Here is a 24,995-nt window from a genome sequence, read left to right as displayed (position 1 = left end):
CCTACTGCCCATGCACTTCACGCACCGGATCCCCCCCATATCAGATTCAATCTGCCCATCTCTCCCTTAATGGTTCCCGTGATCACTTTCCTTACTTATCAGATTGCTGAACTTGTGGCTTTTGTGTCTGTGCTCATCATCTACCTGTTACAGTCTCACAGTTCCATCCCTTCTCCACCTAGCTACATCTGCCCATCATTCTTTGCTCCTCCACAACCCACCAGTCACCTAAGAGCACCTGTCTGACCCTTCCCCCTTTCATCTTTATGCAAGCTTCCTTTCCTCGCTATTCTCAGTCCCAGGGGAGACTTATGACCCAAAATGTTAACAACTCCTTTACCCCCATGGGTGCTGCTCCACAAATTGAATTTCACCAGCTGATAGTTTTTTTTGCTTCAGATTTCAGCATCTACAAAGTTCAAAATACATTTATTATCTAAGTATGTATATTTGTCTTCTTGAGATTCAAACAAAGAAACACAATAGAACTGATTAAAAACCCCATCCAACACCCAATGTGCAAAAAAAAGAACAAATTGTGCAAACTATAAAAAAAAAACAAATAACACACAAAATATGAACCGCAGAGTCCCTGAAAGTGAGTCCACAGCCATGGAGCCAGTTCAGCGCTGACATGAGTGAGGCCGGTCCAGGAGCCCGATGGCTGGAGGCCACAACCACAGATGAACAACGACAGAGAGATGGAGGAACTTCATTGCTGCCCTAAATGCCCACAGATGTAACAGGCTTTTGATGATGATGAAGATCGTTCTGATCATTCTTCACTAAAATGGGCTTTGTTTTTGCTTGTTCTAATTATTTCTTTCTTGTAAAAAAAATGTATGATTTATGTCCTTGTGCTGCTTATGTTATGTGCCTGTGATGTGGTTGCAAGCAAGTTTTTTGGTGCAGACATGTATTTGTGCATATGACAATAAAAGTGAGTTTGAATTTGAGTCTTATTTTTCACCCCCCCCCCACACCTTTTTTTAAGCATCTTAGACACAGAGATACATAATGGATATTTTAATGTCAAAACTCTAACATTTGTAAAGCAGAGGTGCATTCACGGATTCAAAGCAGCACTTTTAACAGTCGTGATCAGAGATATAGAAACAGTAAAAAGAGATACAAACATACAATATTTATAAGGCATGTATATTGGGGGAACATCTACCGGGTAAAATATATTGTAAATGCAGTAACCTACCAGTGACAGCTTCCTTCAGGAGTGTTAGTGGAATGCAGAGTGACCAAAAAGGCAGTAAATTACATTAGAATACAACAATTGCAAGTAGAAGAGGCAATTGTGACAACCATATACTGTATTACTGACATACAAAATAAGATGTGGTCAGACTCTGATCATAACAACATAGCCTTCATTCACATTTTGTGTCTGTAATGTGTGACAATTCACAGTAATGTGTGCAATGTGTACTAGCAAACTTAGACCCGTATATCTCATGGGGGTTAGTTCAAAATGCAGTATATGATGGCCTGTTAATACTTGGTGCAGGCCAAATGCAATAGGCCATTCACATTCAATGTGGCAGTCTGATGCCTATGTCTTGGAGCAAATTGCCGGTTTCTTTCTGACCTCTAAATAAAAATTGTGCAATCAGCAAATACCTGAAAATGATTTTATTTTCTGGTCTTTTCCTCCTCCTGAAGGGGGTCAACTGCAGCTGCACACAAAATGAGAACCTAACCTTGTTGCAGTTTTTTTTAATTAAGCTCGCAGGTTGTTTGGCATCAAGTCAACTCCATCCCATCCGTCCTACATCAACATGTTGACTTCTGGTTGGACACTGGGTCATTGTTCAAGTTTTCTGTACCGTCTTGGCAACTCCGAGGCCCCCAACCACAAGGGTTTGGATATCATTACTCTTTTTTTTTTAAATCTTTGCAATTCATTTATGGAATGTACTAGTCAAAGCCCAGTATATCCGTGGGTGAGCTGTGTAACTGCAGTTATTGTATTTAATTAGTATTTCCCAATTTCAATATTGATTAGATCAAGTAAAACTGGGTAGTGGGCAATCCTGGCCCACTTAATACATTATTGAGAACAAGCGTCTAACAGATAAGAAGCACCAATATAACAAATTCATGCAACCATTACAAAACAACACTCAATTTTTCACTTTGGTAAGACATCATACACCACCAAGTCCCGAAATGCTGATCACAGATTTATGCATGCATTATAGATTTTCCTCAACATAACATCACATTTTATTAAGCTCCGTTTCCAGGTTGCATTAATGTTAATCTGCGAAAACTTGGCATGTCTCATCAAGTTGGCGAGAGCAGTATGTGTTTAGAACAAGTAAAGGTTTGTTTTTTTTAATAGGGTGAATATAGATTCTGGTGGGGAAATTAGATCAAGCATGTAACTTAAAACTTAATGGTAGTGGGCAGCTGGAATAAAATAAGGCAAAACTGTTTGTAGAAAGAGTAATGGAATTCATAAGTCATGAATGAAGGGCCACTGAAATTTTAAAGCCTGAGATCAATTGGATTTTACTTACTTTATGAGCATCAGGGAACATGAAGGCAGGCAAAATGGCCATAACATTACTGAATGGCAGAATGAGTCTGGGGTTGAATGACAATCTACTATTGTCTCCCTATTGCACTACCCAAGACTGTTTAGCTCATGGATGCACACAATACAAATGGTGAAGTGGTTGGAGGTCAGGAGTAGTGTGTGTTGATTGTTAGGGTGGCATTCTGCATAGCAGTTCTGCCTAAGGTTTTCGACCGGTAATATTCTGCGTTTTTCTTTCTACAGATACTGTCTGACTTGCTGAGTTTTTGCAGCATTTTTTGTTTTTTTATTCCACAGAGAAGTTGTAATATGCAAGGACTTTTAGACTGTGGTTATACAATAGCTCTCGTGGATGTATAGTAGATCTGGATGCATTGTGAAGCTGGACAGGAGTACATCACTCCTGTGAAGGTAGAAATGTAAGTTAAAGGACATGGCTGGGTAACAAGAATGCAGATCGCAGCAGCCTCAACAGGAGGCAATTAATTCTGTCCGCACCAGTGACTAAAATAGACAGAAGTGCAAGATGGCTATGAGGCCTTAGTTGTTGTGCAGTCAGAGCTCAAAAACAAGTTGCTCCATTTGGATAGGATCATCATGAATTCGGAAAACTGAGCAGCTTAATTGGAATGGCATGCACCACATTCCCCTTTAAAAGCGGTTGAAATGTAGCAAATGTATGATTGGTACAGCCTTGGTGCATTTGTTGCTATCAGTGACATGCACTTCATCCAAAAGTATAGCTAATAGAAAATGGGGCATAATGCTGGACTAGTGTGGAAATTTCCATTGTCTGTGGCTCATATGGAAAGAGGTGAAGCTTCAGATGTAAGCAGTGAAAGATAATGGTGAGTGGAAAACATCCCTTCTCCTGGTCTACTTGGTGATGTCAGCATTGTTTTGGATCTGGCCTCATTTCAGCTGACACTCTAATACTTCTAATCCATTGGTGGCAACCACACCTCACATAGCCAGACATTCAAATCTCAATGCATCACACAAAAGGTGGCAATTGGAAGTTGTGGAAAAAGAGGGAGGTAGGTGTGGAGAGCACAAGAGTCATTCAGCTTCCTCTAAAATGGAAGAACAAGTAACCTAGGCCAATTCCTATCGCATCTTATCTGTATACAGCACAAGTGTTGATTGTCTTGCCTGCTTCTCAATGGGCATCTTGTATTGACCAGGAGGCCATTTACTCCATTAGTTCCCATCCAACTGCCAGCAGAGAAATCCCATAGGTCCAATTCCCCTCTACCCTTATTTGCCATCACCCCTGCAGCTTATTAACCTACTGCTTTAATTTTGCTTTTAGCCAAGGTTGCAATATGCAACAGACAATTAATTGGGGCGTGGGAGGAAACTGAAGTACCCAGAGGAAACTTATGTGGTCAAGGAAAACTTGCAAACTCTGCACGGACAGCATCTGAGCTCAGGATGGAACCTGGGTCCTTGGAACTGTGAGACGGCAACACTAAGTGTTACACTGTCGTCATTTTGCTGAATGCATGAAGCAAAGTAGAGGACGTCTGTTAATCACAGTGGCATTGGTCCAGGTCTCACACTGGCCTTTGGTTTCAGTAGTATAGTTTTTAATTAATAGTGTGGGGAGAGTAACACAGGTAACTTTAGATGGTTTGTTAATGTTGGTCATGGAGCAACTGTTTATAAAAGACGTGATTTCTTTTTTGAATGAAACCTGGAAATGATCAATTACATGTGAACTGTAGTATAAAATGCATAGGTTCACAGACATTAAACATTCAAGTACCAAAATATTATTCTCAACATGTAACTGAGGCACAGTTTTAGTTGAAAAAAAACGCATTCCATCTGCTAAGCCTGTGCTTGAGGATGTCCCTGAAATTCAGCAATATCACATTGTGATAATTAATACAACTGAAATCCCACACACTTAAATCACATGCAACCTTTTCAAAAACGTAGCCAAAGCTGGGAGAAATGACAAAGCCTTCACTAAAACTAAGAATTTAAATCATTGTCCATTCAACCAGTAATTAAATGGAAAGGGGTGGTGGAGATACTGCAGAGAGATAGGGAAGGTCTGCTTTCTGTATTGAGCTAAAAATTCCAATCCATAGCCCTGAAACAGGGTGGCACTGACCTGCATCATGGGGGTCAGGGGTTAGCAGGGCACTGGCATCCATCAGGATGGGACAATAAGGTGAATATAGCTTTAACTATAGTAGGGAAGGGTTACTAGTCTGTTAGAGGGGCACTATTCATTGCTGGGGTGTGTGCATGATGTCTCTAGTTTGGGTACAAATTGGAGATATATGTGGGATTAGAGAAGTGTGCATGAAGTGAGGGTCTGCAGTGAAACTAGATACCAGTTTTCTGATAAAACATCTGACTACAAAGTGCTCAACACACTCAGCTAAAATTACTTGCAGATCTGCTCTGCTTGTAGAAGGGGTTGCTCTAAAACAAAAGTAATCTGGACACTCATGTTTGGGTCATAGCTATCTGAGTAATGAGGAAAGTGTACAGTGTAGCAGGATGTGCAAGTGATGCACTATGGTTCTCAAGGTTCTACTGAAATCAGTCACAACTGATATGTAGGTGTCACTGTGTCTTCATAATCCTTTTCTATAAAGCACAATTAAGATGTCTGGCATCAAAGCCACTCCATTTAAAAAGAGATATATTGTTGAGAGTAGCACACATCATTGAGAGTATTCTGTGCAGTTGCAAACTGTTCCCACTAGGGTGAGCTATCATTCCAAAAACATAGCAATGTATAAATGAGGGAAGAATTTCTCTGGTTACTATGTGGTAGTATTGGAGCGACATCTGGCTCATAGTACCAGTTATCAGGCCTGTGAAATCTTGATCGCTCATTTCCAGTTTTACTCTCCCCCCCCCCCCAATTCTATTAACTTGCACTTGGCTTAGCATGATTGAATAGATGTTAACATCAGGGGTTTCAATGGCGAGAGTATGCCTCTCCCTGTGGCCTGACATTCTCCATGGGGAGGTTTACATACTTCAGGATCAGTACAAACCCCGCCATCCACTGGTTGGTTTATGTTACTACATCCCCATGACCCTTTACATGATGTCACTACACATAATAACAGCAATCCTTCCCTCTTCTTAGCAATGGCCCCTAAATTACACACTATTTAAAGCAAATTAACAAATCACTGCTGCTGTGCCCCTAAAGAGAGGCAGGGTACCAGTGCTTCACACTTGGTTAGCTGCTAGCCCCTGCTCCTTCCCTTGCAATAGCATCGTGGTTACTTGGAGCCACTCTCAGCCGTCTTCTGCTGCCAGAGTTCCTTGTGCTGTTTGCGGCCAAAGCCCTCGTCGTAATTGCCCTTGCTTTTGAACAATTGTTGGAAGTGAGGCTTGCAATAAAACTCACCTTGCAGTGCTGCATAGCTTCCCAGACTGAAGGGACAAAATGGGAAAAAGTCATCAATTTAAGAACGTCAAAAGTGTCACATAAAAATCACATTGGTACAAGTTAGCAGGTTTACCTTCCTCATGACTCCTTGTATATTGTCAGTGCACGTATACGCAGGTGGTGTATCACTGCAGCACAATTCAGTTATAAATTCTGGCCACTCTTTTCTACCAGAGGGGTTCCCCCCCGCCCCAGAGCATGAAGGTGAACGTCTTCATTAAATGAAGCAGAGGAGTCTTTGTAAATTGAATTCCAGAAGTTAGGTGACATCAAGGCTAAATTTGACCAAGTTTATCATCAATGAGCCCTGGTGAAACTCAAGTCACTGGGATTTGAGGGGGGAAAAAAACACATCAGTAGCTGAAGTCATACTTTGCACAAAGGATGTAGTTATTGGGGATCAATAATTTCAGGAAATGTCAATTTCAGGTATTCCTTACAGCAATCCCACAGGCCCAAACTATTGCAAATGTCCTATTAATGATTTCCCTTCCATTCTTGGGTCATAAGTGGCTCATGATCGTACAATTCCATTCAACTCTTCTGTAAATGAAGTAGTCAATGCTAGCAAGACTAGACAGTATCCAGCATGGATTGATAAATGTCAATTTAGATTTGTGCCATAAAAGTACTGGCAAAGCCACTTTCAACAAGGGAGAGTCTAACCACTTAACCATAAGACCATAAGACAAAGGAGCAGAAGTTGGCCATTTGGCCCATCAAGTCTGCTCTGCCATTTTATCATGACCTGATCCATTCTCCCATTTAGTCCCACTCCCCCAGCTTCTCACCATAACCTTTGATGCCCTGGCTACTCAGATACCTATCAATCTCTGCCTTAAATACACCCAATGGCTTGGCCTCCACTGCCACCCGTGGCAACAAATTCCATAGATTCCCCACCCTCTAGCTAAAAAAATTTTGTTGCATCTCTGTTCTGAATGGGCACCCTTCAATCCTTAAGTCATGTCCTCTCGTACTAGATTCCCCCATCATGGGAAACAACTTTGCCACATCCACTCTGTCCATGCCTTTCAACATTCGAAGTATTTCTATGAGGTCCCCCCTCATTCTTCTAAACTCCAAGGAATACAGTCCAAGAGTGGACAAACGTTCCTCATATGTTAACCCTCTCATTCCCGGAATCATTCTAGTGAATCTTCTCTGTACTCTCTCCAACATCAGCACATCCTTTCTTAAATAAGGAGCCCAAATCTGCCCACAGTACTCCAAGTGAGATCTTACCAGTGCCTTATAGAGCCTCAACATCACATCCCTGCTCCTATACTCTATTCCTCTAGAAATGAATGCCAACATTGCATTCGCCTTCTTCACTACCGACTCAACCTGGAGGTTAACCTTAAGGGTATCTTGCACAAGGACTCCCAAGTCCCGTTGTACCTCAGAACTTTGAATTCTCTCCCCATTTAAATTATAGTCTGCCCGTTTATTTCTTCTGCCAAAGTGCATAACCATACACTTTCCAACATTGTATTTCATTTGCCACTTCTTTGCCCATTCTTCCAATCTATCCAAGTCTTTCTGCAGACTCTGTTTCCTCAGCACTACCAGCCCCTCCACCTATCTTCGTATCATCAGCAAACTTAGCCACAAAGCCATCTATTCCATAATCTAAATCGTTGATGTACAACGTAAAAAGAAGCGGCCCCAACACGGACCCCTGTGGAACACTACTGGTAACAGGCAGCCAACCAGAATAGGATCCCTTTATTCCCACTCTGTTTCCTGCCAATCAGCCAACACCCTATCCACGTATGTAACTTTCCCGTAATTCCATGGGCTCTTATCTTGTTAAGTAGCCTCATGTGTGGCACCTTGTCAAATGCCTTCCGAAAATCCAAATATACAACATCCACTGCATCTCCCTTGTCTAGCCTACTTGTAATTTCCTCAAAAAATTGTAATAGGTTTGTCAGGCAAGGATTTTCCTTTAAGGAATCCATGCTGAGTTCTGCCTATCTTGTCATATGCCTCCAGGTACTCTGTAACCTCATCCTTGACAATCGACTCCAACAACTTCCCAACCACCGATGTCAAGCTAACAGGTCTATAATTTCCTTTTTGCTTCCTTGCCCCCTTCTTAAATAGCAGAGTGACACTTGCAATCTTTCAGTCCTCTGGAACCATGCCAGAATCTATCGACTTTTGAAAGATCATTGCTAATGCCTCCGCAATCTCCACAGCTACTTCCTTCAGAACACAAGGGTGCATTCCATCTGGTCCAGGAGATTTATCGACCTTTAGACTATTCAGCTTCCTGAGTACTTTCTCTATCGTAATTGTGACTGTGCTCACTTCTCTTCCCTGCCACCCTTGAGTGTCTGGTATACTGCTGATGTCTTCCTCAGTGAAGACTGATGCAAAGTACTCATTCAGTTCCTCCACCATCTCCTTATCTCCCATTACAATTTCTCCAGCATCATTTTCTATCGGTCCTACATCTACTCTCACCTGTTCTTTTACTCTTTATATACTTGAAAGAGCTTTTAGTATCTTCTTTGATATTATTTGCTAGCTTCCTTTCATAGTTCATCTTTTCCCTCTTAATAACCTTCTTAGTTTCCTTTCGTAAGGTTTTAAAAACTTCCTAATCCTCTGTTTTCCCACCAATTTTTGCTTCCTTGTATGCCCTCTCCTTTGCTTTAACTTTGGCTTTGACTTCTCTTGTCAGCCACGGTTGCATCCTTTTTCCATTCGAAAATTTCTTCTTTTTTGGAATATATCTGTCTTGCACCTTCCTCACTTCTCGCATAAACTCCAGCCACTGTTGCTATGCCGTCCTTCCCGCTAGTGTCCCTTTCCAGTCAACTTTGGCCGGTTCCTCTCTCATGCCACTGTAATTTCCTTTACTCCACTGAAATACTGACACATCAGATTTTGGCTTCTCTTTTTCTAATTTCACAGTGAACTCAATCATGTTATGATCACTGCCTCCCAAGGGTTCCTTCACCTCAATCTCTCTAATCACCTCCGGTTCATTACACAATACCCAATCCAGTACAGCCGATCCCCTAGTGGGCTCAACAACAAGCTGTTCTAAAAAGCCATCTCGCAGACATTCTACAAATTCTCTCTCGAGATCCAGTGCCGACCTGATTTTCCCAATCCAGTCGCATGTTAAAATCCCCCACGATTATCATAACACTGCCCTTCTGACAAGCCTTTTCTATTTCCTGTTGTAATTTGTAGTCCACATCACTGCAGCTGTTTGTAGGCCTATACATAACTGCCATCAGGGTCCTTTTACCCCTGTGATTTCTTAGCTCAACCCATAAAGATTCTGCACCTTCCGATCCTATGTCACCTCTTTCTAATGATTTGATATCATTTCTTGCCAATAAAGCCACGCCTCCCCCCTGCCTACCTTCCTATCCTTCCAATACACCGTGTATCCTTGGACGTTCAGCTCCCAGAGACATGCATCCTTTAGCCAGGTCTCAGTGATGGCCACAATATCATACCTGCCAATCTGTAGCTGTACGACAAGATCATCCACCTTAATCCTTATGCTGCGTGCATTTAAGTCTAACACCTTAAGACCAGTATTTGGTACTTTTTGCTTTGATTTCACTGCAACTTTATTCCACTGCAACTCATCCCAATGGTTACAAATTTGCCCCATCACCTGCCTGTCTTTCCTGATTTCTTTACTGCTCACCATCTTAGATTTATTTTTGTTTTCCCCTTCCTCCGCTCTATCATTCCGGTTCCCATCCCCCTGCCAAATTAGTTTAAACCCTCCCTAACAGCTCTATTAAACCTTCCCGCCAGGATATTGGTCCCCTTCGGGTTCAGGTTTAACCTGTCCTTTTTGAACAGGTCATACTTCCCCCAGAAGAGATCCCAATGATCCAAGAATCTGAAGCCCTGCCCCCTGCACCAGTCTCTCAGCCACTCATTCATCTGCCTGATCCTACTATTCTTGCCCTTGCTAGCACATGGCACAGGTAGCAATCCCGAGATTACTACCCTGGAGGTCCTGCTTCTCAGCTTCCTTCCTAACTCCCGGAAATCTCTCTTCAGGACCTCCTCCCTTCTCCTATCCATGTCATTGGTACCAACATATACCAAGACAACTGGCTGCTCACCCTCCCTCTTTAGAATATTCAGGACCCGATCCGAGATATCCCGTACCCTGGCACCTGGGAGGCAAACACCATGTGGGTATCTCTATCAGGCTCACAGAATCTCCTGTCTGTTTCCCTGACTATGGGATCCCCTATGACTACTGCATTCCTCTTTTCCCTCCTTCCCTCCTGCACAACAGCACCAGGCTCGGTGCCAGAGACCCGGTCACCGTGGGCGTCCCCTGTCAGGTCATCCCCCTCAACAGCATCCAGAACAAGATACTTGTTAACCTTGCTATTCAATGGCATTATCATCTCCAGATCTCCTAATCTAACACCCTGAGAGGAGACAAATGACTAGAAGTTTAACGGGACAAGACCATTAAAAACTGTGGCTACAAGAACAGATCATAGGTTAGCTTTCTGTGGCAAGTGACTCAGAGCCCAACAGCCGAAAGTTTTTCCACTCTTTACAAGACAGAACTGTAATGGAAGTGTTCCACCTTGCTTTGGTAAACATGACTCTAGCAACTTTCAAAAAGTTTGACACCATCCAGGGCAAAAACCCACAACTGAAATTCATCTGCCACCATAAATATTCATTTCTTCCACCACCCTGTGTACCATCTACAAAGTGCACTGGAGTTATTTAGCCAGGCTATTCTGAAGCAACACCTAAATCAGTAAGCTTTACCTCAGCAGTCAACACATGGGAACACTAGTGACTGCAGGTTCCCTCCAAGTCACACATCATCCTAATTTGGAACTCTATTACCAATCCTTGATCATTACTGGTTCTATATCCTGGAACTCCCTCTTCAACAGTACTACAGAAGCTTTTACACCAGAAGGACTGCAGTGGTTTAAGACAATGGCTGATTTTCTCAGGGCCAATTAGGATAGGAAATGAATGCTGGCCTTGCTAACAACATCCAGGTCCTGAAAAATAAATTTTGAAAAAGTCACTAGCAGGTTATTCTTAAGTTTTCAATCTTATCTCAGTCATGAATGTTACTCCAGGTCCTTCCAGATATTTGGTCACTTTGTCACTTTTGTGGTTGGTAGACAAGCACCACTCTATGCCTTTCCTTCTTCCAAAACTGGGAGTCGATAGAATCCTTGGTTTCACACATTATTGAGATGACTAAAATCATCAGTTGCAGAATCCATACCCACGAGTTTCTAATTGTATGAAAAGGAGTGCACACCTGATCCCAGATGTTCAATTCTCTCTTACCTGTGAATTAGATTCAGACTGGAGGAAGCTAGGGTTTACAAGAAATAGGTACTATTGCTGAACCTAACCAACAGAGAGGCATAGCTTGACCACAGGGAGTACTGGGGTTCTTTGCTTCCATTCCACTGTTAGAGCTTAGTTTATTTGACTAGCTAGAGACAAGTCCCTGTTTGATGGCATATGTGCCTCACCAGATCTCATCAACGTGCCAGGCTCTATGCCCTCAGTCATCCTGGTCCCAAAAATAAGATTGGTGAACCCCTCAGAACTGTCTGAACAACACACACATTTATAGTTCCTGTGGTTAAAAAAAAACAACCCTCACCATGAGAACCAAGTTCTGCCACTTCCTGGAGGAGTATAGAAAGCACAGGGGTGAAACTAAAAACATGGTCAGGAAGTGGGTGCGCAAAATCTTATTTGTAGGTAAAACTGAAAACTAACGGTGACAGAGAATATAACATGTTCTTTTAGAGACCAAAATGGTACCTTGCATGTGGAGATGGAAGACGTGTATAATTCTCAATAGATACACATCTAAGATACAGATACTGTCATTAAGGGGGAAGAATTGTGAAATAGTAAAATGAATACAGGGAGCGAGGGGACGTTAAGGGCTCTAGTACATTTAAAAATTGTGGGCAAATTGCCTAGAAATAAGAGCTAATAGTGCAGACTAACTAACATTTTCTAGTCCCCTCTGGTTACAGCTGCGACTAGACAGGATGTACAAGATGTCACAGTCATAAAACACTAGAGCACAGAAACAGGACCTTCAGCCTATCTAGACCATGCCGAATCATTACTTGGCCTGGTCCCATCGACCTGCACCCAGACCATCACCCTCCATACCCCTCCCATCCATGTACCTGTCCAAATTTCTCTTAATTGAACACACATCCACCACTTCCACTGGCAGCTCATTCCACACTCTCATCACCCTCTGAGTGAAGAGGTTCCTCCACATGTTCCCCTTAAACATTTCATCTTTTCATCCTTAATCTACGACCTCTAGTTGTAGTCTCACTCAACCTTAGTGGAAAAAGCCTGCTTGCAATTACCCTATCTATACTAATTTTGCATACTTCTATCAAATCTCCCCTTGTTCTCCTACATTTTAGGGAATAAGGTTCTAATCTATTCAACCTTTCCCTACAATTCATATTGTCAAGTTCCAGCAACATCCTTGTAAATTTTCTCTGCATTGTTTCAATCTTATTTACATCTTTCCTGTAGGTAGGTGACCAAAACTGCACACAATACTCCAAATTAGGCCTCGCCAACGTCTTATACAACTTCAACATAACATCCCATCTCCTGTACCCAATACATTGATTTATGAAGGCCAATGTGCTAAAAGTTTTCTTTATGACCCTATCTACCTGTGACTCAACTTTCAATGAATTATAGATCTGTATTCCCAGATCCCTTTGTTCTACTACATTCCTCAGCGTCCTACTGCTCACTGTGCAAGTCCTACTGTGGTTGGTGCTCCCAAAGTACAACACCTCACACTTGTCTGTATTGAATTCCACCTGCCATTTTTCCAGCTGGTCCAAATCCCACTGCAAGCTTTGATAGTCTTCCTTGCTGTTCACTTCACCCCCAATCTTAGTGTCATTCACAAATTTGCTGATCCACTTTACCATGTTATCATCTAGATCGTTGATATAGATGACAAACTACACAGACCTTGCACCAATCCCTGTGACAAACCAGTCATCACAAGCCTCCAGTCAATGAAGCAACCATCTACTATAATTCTCTGGCTTCTCCCACAAAGTCAATCTTGAACGCCAAGCTACGGAAACTTCTTGACCAGCCTCCCATGCAGGACTTTGTCAAAGGCCTTGCTGAAGTCCATGTAGAAAACATCCATTGCCTTGCCTTCATCAACTTTCTTGGTAACTTCCTCAATAAACTCTAAGATTGGTTAGACATGACCTACCTTGCACAAAGCCATGTTGACTATCCCCAATCAGTCCCTGTCTATCCAAATACTTATATATGCGGTCCCTTAGAATACCTTCCAATAACTTACCCGCTACTAACGTCGGCTCATTGGCCTATAACTTCCTGGCTTATTCTTAGACCCATTCTTAAACAACAGAACAACATTAGCTGTCTTCCAATCCTCCGGCACCTCACCCGTGGCCAAGGATGTTGTAAGTTTTCTGCTAGACCCCCTGCAGTTTCTGCAATAGCCTCCCAAAGGGTCCAAGCCAACTCCTTGTCAGGTCCTGGGAATTTATCCACCCTAACTTGCCTTAACATAGCAAACACCTCCTCCTCTGTAATATGGTCCATGACCTCACTGCTGCTTTGCCTCATTTCTATACTGTGTCTGTCTCCCACTACAAAAAAATCCAGTTAAGATCTCCTCCATTTCTTTCAGCTCCATGCATAGCTGATCTTCCAGTGTTGTTCCTTGCTAATCTTTTGCTTTTAGTATATGGTATCTGTAGAAGTCCTTGGGATTCTTCTTCACCGTGTCTGCTAGAGAAACCTTATTCCTTTTAGCTCACCTAATTTCCTTCTTATGTATTCGCCTGCATTTCTTATACTCAAGCACCAAATTTGCTCCTTCCTTCCAGGCACCTCCTTTTTTAAAAAAAACACAGGGCCTCAATATCTCTCAAAAACTAAGGTTCCCTAAACCTTTTATCCTTCCCTTTTATCCTGAACATACAAACTTTGTACTCTCAAAATTTCACTTTTGAAGGCCTCCCACTCACCAAGTACACCTTTGCCAGGAAACAGCCTGTCCCAATTCACACTCGCCAGATCCTTTCTGATACCATCTAAATTGGCCTTTCTCCAATTTAGAATCCAAATGTGGTACCAGTATTTAAAATAGTAACAGATATATATGCTGTGTGATAGGGAAATTATGGTAAACTTATGAAAAAGGATAATATAAAACCATAATTTAGGAAGACAGATTAATCTTCAATATGAAACAATTATGCTGTTTCAAGATGCTGCCTGACCCGTTGCGTGTTTCCAGCATTTTCTATTTTTATTTCACTTTTTAAGCAAGCTGTTTGATCGGCAGAGTAAAAGCCCAGTGGATCTATTGCGTGGCCGTTAGACACTACACTGTGTTTCAAGCAAACAGTTTTTAATATAGTATCAGTTGCATGTGTTTGTGTTCAAAAAGTAGTAATTTTGTCACTGATAGTTGGTGAGAAATAAACAGCAAGACAATTCACAACCGTTTTGTTCACTGAAGTTTCAAGCATTCAGGCTTAGAAGTGCCAGAAACAGCTGGGATTGAAAATGGAACAATTTCACTACTTCAACAAGTTAGGTACTATGAAGAATTAGAAGATATTGACAATCATCTTGAATGTTACAATGCAAATGAAGATTTGGTGGATGCAGTCATCAATAGCATTGCATGAAGGCAGTCCATTATCTGTACTAGGTGTGTGTGCTGATTCTGTTCATGTGCACACTACTTGAATTCCTGTCAGTAGCTATTAGGAGCAAATACACAATTTTATGGTACTGTAGTAGTATTAGTCAAGTTTTAATTTGTTCTGCATTTCATTTAAATACATAATTTGTTACTCAGTCTGTCTTTTTTTAAAAAATACCTTTTTAACTATTTCCACGAAACTTCAGCTAATTGGGGCAGCCATTTAATTGGGCCAAAATGTACTGGTCATGATGTGTCCCAATTAACTGGAATCCACTGTATAGATTAAAAATTAGCTTAAAGAAAATAAAATGTTATGCTCAACTAGAATTTTAATTGACTGGTGGGTGATGTACAGTGGCTTTTTTTTTTAAAAGCAAGGGAATGAAAGTGAATGGGAATTTGGGGTTACAGTCATATCAGGTGTGCTTTCATTGACTAGAAGAGCAGGGCTGACTGACCCTTTCCTGCGCCTAATCAATATGTTTCTACTGGACTTAATACAACATTCTTAGTTTTTCCATTGTGTACATTTATGATTTGGATATAACTGTAGGTGCTACAATTAAGGTGGTTCCCAATGATACTAAAATTGGCATTGTCTATTTTGATGTTGACAAGGCAAGTTCTGGGCTGCAGGAAAATATCAACGACTGTATGGACAGCAAAAAGGCATTTGGAATTCAATCTAGAGAAGTGTGGTGTACAAATAAGACAAGGGAAAACATGGAAAGAACTCTGGAGGAACAAAGATCATCAAACATATATGGAACTGGTTAAGGAAGCTGAAAGGATTTGCCCTTTAGTGGCAGAGGCACAGAGTCACTGACTATGACAAACAGAGGAATTAGGGATTGGGTATAAATGGGTCTTACACTGGTTAGCAAGATATAATGAGAGGTGCAAGACCTGGATTGATGCTGGAGCCTCACCCCTTTCAAGTTTATATAACCAAATTGATGATGACATCAAAGGCATAATTGCCAGGTTGTTGTTACAAAGATCGGTGGTAAAGTGAAGATGACACAAGGTCACCACTGAGGGACATGTGTAGGTCAAGTGCGCAAAAATCTGACAGATGGAAAATAATATGGGAAAAATATACAATGATCTGCTTTGCAGGAAAATCAAAAAGGCATACTACCTAGCAAGAGATTGCAAAGCTATAAGATGCAGAGGGATTTGGTTGTCTGTACATGATTTGTGAAAAGCCAGTGAGCAGGTAGATCAAATAATTGATAAAGGCAACAGAATATTACTGTGTATTCTAAGGAGAAATTGAATACAAAGTAGGTTAAGCTTCAGTTATGCAGAGCATTGGTAAGACCGCATCCATATTGGTCCTTCTTATTTAAGGCTGGATGCATTGGAAATAGCTCAGATCAAGATTACAGGAATAATACCTGAAGTGGGCATATCCCATTTTTTTAAGCTGGTACAGACATGATGGACCAAATGAGCTCCTTTGTGCTACAGATTTCTGTGGTTTCAATGACTTCCAAGTTACTGGAGTTTCTTCACAACCATGTTGTGGTCAGTGTGCAGGAAGTAAAGACTGCTTCAGAACACTGGACAAGGATATTTTTGGTCCAAGGCATTCCTCCACTGGAAAAATGCAGGCATTTCCTCTAACCACACTAATTCTCTGAGACCATCCAATCAGTGTTATTTTCCCACTGATTAAAATTAACCGTAATTACCTCTGGTAAGATGGCAGCGCGCTCGGTCGCAATGGCCTCTCTGGGTCCAAACAAAGGTGTAATTGAAACACAGAAAACCTACAGCACAATACAGGCACTTCGACCCACAAAGTTGTGCCGAACATGTCCCTACCTTAGAAATTACTAGGGTTACCCATAGCCCTCTATTTTTCCAAGCTCCATGTACCTATCCAAAAGTCTCTTAAAAGACCCTATCGTATCCACCTCCACCACCATTTCCGGCAGCCCATTCCACACACTCACCACTCTCCGAGTAAAACACTTACCCCTGACATCTCCTCTGTACCTTCTCCCCAGCACCTTAAACCTGTGTCCTCTTGTGGCAACCATTTTAGCCCTGGGAAAAAGCCTCTGACTATCCACACGATCAATGCCTCTCATCATCTTATACACCTCTATCAGGTCACCTCTCATCCTCTGTTGCTCCAAGGAGAAAAGGCCGAGTTCACTCAACCTATTCTCATAAGACATGCTCCCCAATCCAGGCAACATCCTTGTAAATCTCCCCTGCACCCTTTCTATGGTTTCCACATCCTTCCTGTAGTGAGGCGACCAGAACTGAGCACAGTACTCCACGTGGGGTCTGACCAGGGTCCTATATAGCTGCAACATTACCTCTCGGCTCCTAAATTCAATTCCACAATTGATGAAGGCCAATACACCGTATGCCTTCTTAACCACAGAGTCAACCTATGCAGCAGCTTTGAATTCCCTATGGACACAGACCCCAAGATCCCTCTGATCCTCCACACTGCCAAGAGTCTTACCATTAATGCTATATTCTGCCATCATATTCCACCTACCAAAATGAACCACTTCACACTTATCTGGGTTGAGCTCCATCTGCCACTTCTCAGCCCAGTTTTCCATCCTATCAATGTCCCGCTGTAACCTCGGACAGCCCTCCACACTATCCACAACACCACCAACCTTTGTGTCATCAGCAAATTTACTAACCCATCCCTCCACTTCTTCATCCAGGTCGTTTATAAAAATCACAAAGAGAAGGGGTCCCAGAACAGATCCCTGAGGCACACCACTGGTCACTGACCTCCATGCAGAAAATGACCCGTCTATAACCACTCTTTGCCTTTGCCTTTTGTGGGCAAGCCAGTTCTGGATCCACAAAGCAATGTCCCCTTGGATCCCATGCCTCCTTACTTTCTCAATAAGCCTTGCATGGGGTACCTTGTCAAATGCCTTGCTGAAATCCATATACACTACATCTACTGCTCTTCCTTCAATATGTTTAGTCACATCCTCAAAAAATTCAATCAGGCTCGTAAGGCACGACCTGCCCTTGACAAAGCCACGCTGACTATTCCTCATCATATTATACCTCTCCAAATGTTCATAAATTCTGCCTCTCAGGATCTTCTCCATCAACATACCAACCACTGAAGTAAGACTCACTGGTCTATAATTTCCTGGGCTATCTCTACTCCCTTTCTTGAATAAAGGAACAACATCCACAACCCTCCAATCCTCTGGAACCTCTCCCGTCCCCATTGATGATGCAAAGATCATCACCAGAGGCTCAGCAATCTCCTCCCTCGCCTTCCACAGTAGCCTGAGGTACATCTTGTTCGGTCCCTGTGACTTATCCAACTTGATGCTTTCCAAAACTCCTGCACATCCTCTTTCTTAATATCTACATGCTCAAGCTTTTCAGTCTGCTGCAAGTCATCACTACAATCACCAAGATCCTTTTCCATAGTGAATTCTGAAGCAAAGTACTCATTAAGTACCTCTGCTATTTCCTCCAGTTTCATGCACACTTTCCCACTGTCACACTTGATAGGTCCTATTCTTTCACATCTTATCCTCTTGCTCTTCACATACTTGTAGAATTCCTTGGGGTTTTTCTTAATCCTGCTCGCCAAGGCCTTCTCATGGCCCCTTCTGGCTCTCCTAATTTCCTTCTTAAGCTCCTTCCTGTTAGCCTTATAATCTTCTAGATCTCTAACATTACCTAGCTCTCTGAACATTTTGTAAGCTTTTCTTTTCCTCTTGACTAGATTTATTACAGCCTTTGTACGCCACAGTTCCTGTACCCTACCATAACTTCCCTGTCTCATTAGAACGTACCTATGCAGAACTCCACACAAATATCCCCTGAACATTTGCCACATTTCTGCCGTACTTTTCCCTGAAAACATCTGTTCCCAATTTATGCTTCCAGGTTCCTCATAATTCCCCTTACTCCAATTAAACACTTTTCTAACTTGTCTGTTCCTATCTCTCTCCAATGCTATTGTAGAGGAGATAGAATTATGATCATTATCTCCAAAATGCTCTCCCACTGAGAGCATTGTTTGTCCTTTGTCATTTTTTTTTTCATAATCACAAGATACTGCTGGATATTAAGAACATCAAGTACTGTAGGACTATCCCATTAGCAGTGGAGCTGGGCTTGTTGTGTATCATGTTGCTGCCTGCTACAGTCACCCAAGGAGGAAAGCGTTGGAAGCGATGCGCAGTCCAACAAACAGCACAAATGATTGTCTTGGATGTCTTTTTTGTGATCGCAAGACCCTGTGGGGCATTGGTAACGTAGACTACTGCAAGGCAAGTTCAATGGAAAGACCAATGGCAGGGGAGCTGCATGGCCTCGATTGTTGCGCGGACCAGGCCCTCATGCCGCGCGGGGTTGCCTGTTGCAGCCGCCCAGGAAAGGAGATGCCAGAGGCAGTGTGGCACAGCGGGCACTCCGGGCTGGGTTTGGAGCTGGCTCCACCCATCAGTGCTGCCCTGCAGTGTTTGCTCCGTGAAAGACAAGCTCGATTGCGTCCGTCTGCAGCTGCACTAGCGCGTGATGAGGAACTGCTGCATGCTTGATCTTGCAGAAATGTGGCTTCAGGACAAACAACGTGCCATCAATCGATAGGCCATGACACTACACAGGGACCTGGGCTATATTATTTTGTGACTATGTTTTTCTATCATAACTATGTGTTGTATGTGCTGTGTGTGACTATTGGTACTGTGTTTTGTATCTTGGCCCTCGAGGAAAGCAGTTTCATTTGGCTGTATTCATGAGTATGGTTGAATGACAATTACACTTGAACTTGAACCGAATTCTAAATGGAAAGTTCTGCTGGAAGAAGTTGTTTCCCAGGAGAAACCAGGGAGATGAGACAACTGCTGAATGCTGTTTATAACCACTATTTTTCACAGTGAGCACTGAGTGGAGGGAAAACTACTCGAGTAGTGGAACGTGCAATCTACAATGCTAAATTACACAGTGGCTGTGACAACAATTTACCTCACGTGTTTTCTGGAGGGAACTGTGGATCATGCAAGGGAATTAGGAGTGAAATAAAAATTGCTCAGGCAGCAAGGATGCTCAGGGTGAACAAGGCCAAACCACTTAACATTATCTATTGATTCAGTTAAGTTTTCCCCTTTGGAAAAATTCACAATTACCTTTCAAACAGGAGCAATTGGTGAGAGCTGGAGTTAACCCATTCAAAGCCTGCAATCCTGGAGGTTGTAATTAATTTCAACAGCAGATTTTGATTGTTTTTTTTTGGCTCCTGTCCTTTCCTAGAGGCATGAATGCAGGTTCCTCACTAAAGCAGTTAATGACAACGTATGGAATTAGATACAAAGGGTTGGCAAGCTAGTTAGTGATGTTGATGAACTAGTTGTCGTATCCTCAGAATTGCAGAGCCTTGTGCACCTCTACCCATAGTCATCTGCAGCTGGATGTACCTACCTTAGTACCTCATAAAATATGAATTAAGTTCTAATTGACGTATCTCAGTACTGACCACAGTTAATTTGGCATGTTTTGGTGTAATTTGTTCATCTACTTGCTGCTTATATGTTTGTGCTGTTTGGGGCTGGGGCTGGTGGTGTGGATTGTGATACTGAATGCAGAATTTTATCAGAGCTTAGTTTCATATCTCACCTCAGTTTAGCTTTGCAATGCTTACAGCAGAAACAGGTGGTGTGGAAAATAAACTTATCAGCAACCAGCCGTTCCATGGGATACACCGTTTTATTGCAGGAAGTGCAGAGTTCCTGCGGCGTGGTCTTCATAAATGCCTGGAGTGAAAAGTAAAGTACATACACCATATTAACCCGAGCCTTCAGGCAATCAAAAGCCAGTAGCAGAAACCTGCACTACTACAAGTTCCCGCGGAAAAATAGCCTCGATAAATTGCACACTCCTTGGTTCTTTTTTATTTTATTTTATTTGTTATTTAGAGATACAGTACAGGAACAGATCCTTCTGGTCCAATGAGCCTGCATTGGCCATTTACACCTATGTGACCAATTAACCTACTAACCTGTATGTCTTTGGAATGGGGGAGGAAATCAGAGGACCTGGAAGAAACCCAAGCAGTTATGGGCAGAACATAATAACTCCTTACAGACAGCAGCGGAACTGAACCCAGATTGCTGGCACAACAATAGCAATATGCTAGCTGCCATGCTACCATGCCACTGCAGTGAGCTGAGAACTCACTCAGAGTGCTGAAACAAAGGGTGTCTCTGTGCTGCCACTGTGCAAACATGCACTCAGACAAAGCAGGCCATAAGTGCTGGAGGTACAAACACTGTACTGATTGAAGACATGGGTTATGCAGTCCTTCGTCAGTCATCCCATTGTTACCATTCTGAGAAACACAACAACACTGAGCAATTGACCCTGAAACTAATGCTGAATACTGAGGTTTTGGGCGATCATCAACATACACCCTCACAGCAAGAAGTTAAGTTCACTCAACACATCTGTGGCTGCTGTCTGGAAATATGTTACCTAGTGCTCCTTCTCTTTCACCCTCTCCACTATAGGCTGGAATGGTGCCAAGGGACACAAGAGATGCTAGAATCTAGAGCAACAAACAAGAAGCTGGTGGAACTCAGTGGGTCAGGCTGCATCTGTGGAGGGAAATATAGACAGCTGATGTCTCAGGTCAAGACCTTCACCTGGACTGAAAGACAGAAAGGAGATAGCCGGTATAAAAGGGTAGAGTGAGAGTTGGTGAGGAGGTATGATGGGCAGGTGGAGGAGGGAAGAGAGGAAATCATGACAGAAGCTGGCAGGTTATAGCTGGGGGTGATGAAGGAATGTGGATACGAGGAATTCTGCAGATGCTGGAAATTCAAGCAACACACCTCAAAGTTGCTGGTGAACGCAGCAGGCCAGGCAGCATCAGAAGTACAGAGGTACAGTCGACGTCTCAGGCCAAGACACTTCGTCAGGACTGTGGATGATGGAATCAGATAGAGAAAGAGTCATGGAGCATGGAATCTAATAAAGGAGGTGGGATGAGCAGATGTTAATAGTAGAGGGAAGGGACCTAGTGGAAGGATTCTGTATGTGTTGGGCAGTTGGAATGGGTGGAGGATCATGCTGGATTTCTGCTGCTCCTCAGCACGAGTCTAATCTCATCATTCCTAATGCTGGGCAAGGGTTTCTCAAATGACAACTTCCAATTGGTGTGAATGAAGGAACTGGATTTTTTGCTTCCTATCAGCAGGAACATGTCGATAACCTGGTGTGGCATCGTTTCATAGATTCTGGAAGTGGCAATGCATATTACTCTCATTGAGCCTAGGAACTGTCATGAAAGTACCGTAGAAAATGCAGATATGAAATAAAGGCAGAAAATGCCAGAAATATTCAGTAAGTCAGGCAGCATTTGTGCAGACAGTGCTTTAAGTCAACGGCCTTCCCTCGGAACTTTCAAGATATTTCTAGCAAATCCAGAAAGAATCAATTTGAAGAACTGTGCACAAGCTGTCCACCGGAAGAGGACAGCTTTCCATCAGTTCCTCTTGCCTGCCTCCACAGTCTGCACCAGAAATACAGGATGTGATGTGGAAAATGTGGAAACATCAGAAACTTCTGCTTAAGAGCAGAATGAAGCTAAGAGATTATTGGACTGAATGATTTTGACAGAGTAAATAGATTGCTAGAAGCATCATAACCCAGAGAACACAAACTGAGGGTGATGGTGGGGGGGCGGGGGGGGGGAGAGAAGAGGAGCAAACTTGAGAAAATTGCTTTAAAAACAAGAAACAAAGTGAATATTATCTTGAGTACATCAACAGACTGCTGGAAGCAGAAGCAAAAGTGCCTTTCAAATTAGAACTGGTTAAACATTTGAAGGAGAAAAATATCCATCGTTCTGGGGAAGGAAAGTGAAGAGAGTGTACTTGGTTCACGGCATTGATCAGTTGGCATTGGTATGAGGGGCCATATGCCACCCTCCAGTGCTGTATCATTCTACAGCTTAAGTTGTTTGGCTTCATGCTCCTCAGCTTCATTGCTAATAATAGTCATGGAGTCGTAGAAGAGTACAGCAAAGAAACAGGCCCTTTGGCCCACCTAGTCCGTGCCAAACCATATAATATCAGTTGCCTAAATCTGGGGCCGGGACCTGGTACGAGACCAATGCAAAGCAAAAGCTTAGAGATATGGAAGACTGAGCTCCAATTTGCTTCAGCCAGCTTGTACTTTGCCACTGGTTGTACACTTCACTTCTCATAAACACTGGAAGTGCTTTGCAACAATGGCAGTCCTGTTTTGTCAATGAGACAACTGAATGATTACACTTCAACGCTGGAGCAAGCCAGCAGGTCAAACAGCATCTATTGGAGGGAAATGAACAGTTGACATTTCCGGTTGAGATCTTTCATCAGGACTGGCTGGATGGATCTGCTGTGTTCCTTCAGTATTTTACGTCTCCACATAAACATTTGCTGCTGAGATCTGCAGGGAAAACTTCCCAATCCGCCATCACAGTTTTGCCAGTTTATCCACGCTTCCTGTTGACCCTTCACCAAGAAAACTGTGACTAATCACAAGCACCCTTCTCTGAACAAATAGATAGTGACACAGGAACTTGCAGATCAGTCAGGACTAGTATTTTTCTCCATAAATACCACACTTCATTCTCATACTCCTACTCACCTGTTCTCTTAACTATATATTTGCATACTGCTTTAAGTAACCATTTGGAGCAGAGAAACGTATGCAATATCAATTGCTTACATAAATTTCTTATTAAAATATAATTTTTTGGTAACGATCTGAAAGTTTGTGTCCACCCCACACTGAAAGTTTGCTGATTTTATTCTATGTTTCCACATCCTCCTGCTCTACTTTTGTGCTAGATGGAAGCCCACAACTGGCATTCAGCACCAGAATATTATCATTGAGACCTCCAGTTCTGTAAAGAGCAGATTGGCATTGTACGTGTGGGCATTCCTCATCCAAACCTTGACCTTGTCATACGCATTTGAGAGAAGACTACATTTTGCAGTTACCCCCTTATAAAGCAGTACCAGTAATATTGCGGGCAGGTTGCCTGTCTGTCCAGCCACTCAGGGTAGCACGTCGCAGAAGGAACCAAGGGACATAAACAGGAAACAGTTCAATTACAAGAACAGCATTGGTGCAAACCCAACTTGCCTGCTAAGTGGGGGAAGACAGTAACCCAACAGTTTGTTTCTGGTTGACAAGTCGGTTTGCTGTCACTGGTGTTAGTAACTATGTACAATGCCTGTGTGTGGTGTAATATATTGTAAATATCTATTTAATATTAATTAAGCATAACAGTTGGCTCAGATCATGCAACATATCCAATAACTCTAAGGCTTTATAAGACTCTAGTCAGGCTGCACTTGGAGTACTGTCAACAGCTTTGGGCCCCATATCTCAGAAAGGATGTGTTATCACTGGAGAGAGTCCAAATGAGGTTCACGAGGGTGATTCTGGGAATGAAGGGGTTGTCATATAACCATATAACAATTACAGCACGGAAACAGGCCATCTCGGCCCTTCTAGCCTAGTCCGTGCCGAACTCTTACTCTCACCTAGTCCCACCGACCTGCACTCAGCCCATAACTCTCCATTCCTTTCCTGTCCATATAGCTATTCAATTTAATTTTAAATGACAACATCGAACCTGCCTCAACCACTTCTATTGGAAGCTCATTTATGAGGAGCGTTTGGCAGCTTTGGGCCTGTATTCACTTGAATTGAGAAGAATGCGGGGGGATCTCATTGAAACCTACTGAATGTTGAAAGGACTAGATTGGGTGGATGTGGAGAGGATATTTCCTATGGTGGGAGTATCCAGAACTAGAGGGCACAGCTTCAAAACTGAGGAGTGATCCTTTAGAACAGAGGTAAGGAGGAATTATTTTTTAGCCAGAGAGTAGTGAACCTGTGGAATGCTCTGCTCCAGACTGTAGTGGAGGCCAAGGCAGTCGGTATATTTAAAGTGAAAATTGAGAGCTTCCTGATTGGTCAGTGCATTAAAGGATATGGTAAGAAGGCAGGTGTATGGGGTTGAGTGGGATCAGGGATCAGCCATGTTGGAATGGCAGAGCAGACTCGATGGGCCAAATGGCCTAATTTTGCTCCTGTCTTGTGGTCTTTTAGTCTTTGCAAACTCACAAATCACAACGGACATTTTAATAGACTGTGACTTATCGCTGCTGAATGCAAGCTGATACATGCAGAATGCAGTACTGTACCCATCTTTGCCCTTTATCCCCAGCTCCCTAATTTTTCCTCACTTGTGC

General features: G+C 42.6%; 1 protein-coding gene across 2 annotated transcripts in view; it reads right to left on the bottom strand.

Moving 5' to 3' along the window:
- Positions 1-1,023: 1,023 nt before the first annotated feature.
- The window catches only part of limd2 (LIM domain containing 2), a 70,677-nt gene continuing 46,705 nt past the window's right edge, over positions 1,024-24,995 (bottom strand). For both annotated transcript variants that reach the window (XM_063037055.1, XM_063037054.1), the window contains 2 exons: positions 20,362-20,498; positions 1,024-5,965 (listed from right to left, as the gene is read on the bottom strand). In XM_063037055.1, coding sequence (XP_062893125.1) covers positions 5,812-5,965; positions 20,362-20,492 — 285 coding nt within the window. In that variant the 5' untranslated portion in view covers positions 20,493-20,498 and the 3' untranslated portion in view covers positions 1,024-5,811. The remainder of the gene's footprint in view (positions 5,966-20,361; positions 20,499-24,995) is intronic.

The sequence above is a fragment of the Mobula hypostoma genome, chromosome X1 (assembly GCF_963921235.1).
Source record: "Mobula hypostoma chromosome X1, sMobHyp1.1, whole genome shotgun sequence".
Classification (NCBI taxonomy): Eukaryota; Metazoa; Chordata; class Chondrichthyes; order Myliobatiformes; family Myliobatidae; genus Mobula; species Mobula hypostoma.
This window is presented reverse-complemented; position numbering and strand designations above follow the sequence as displayed.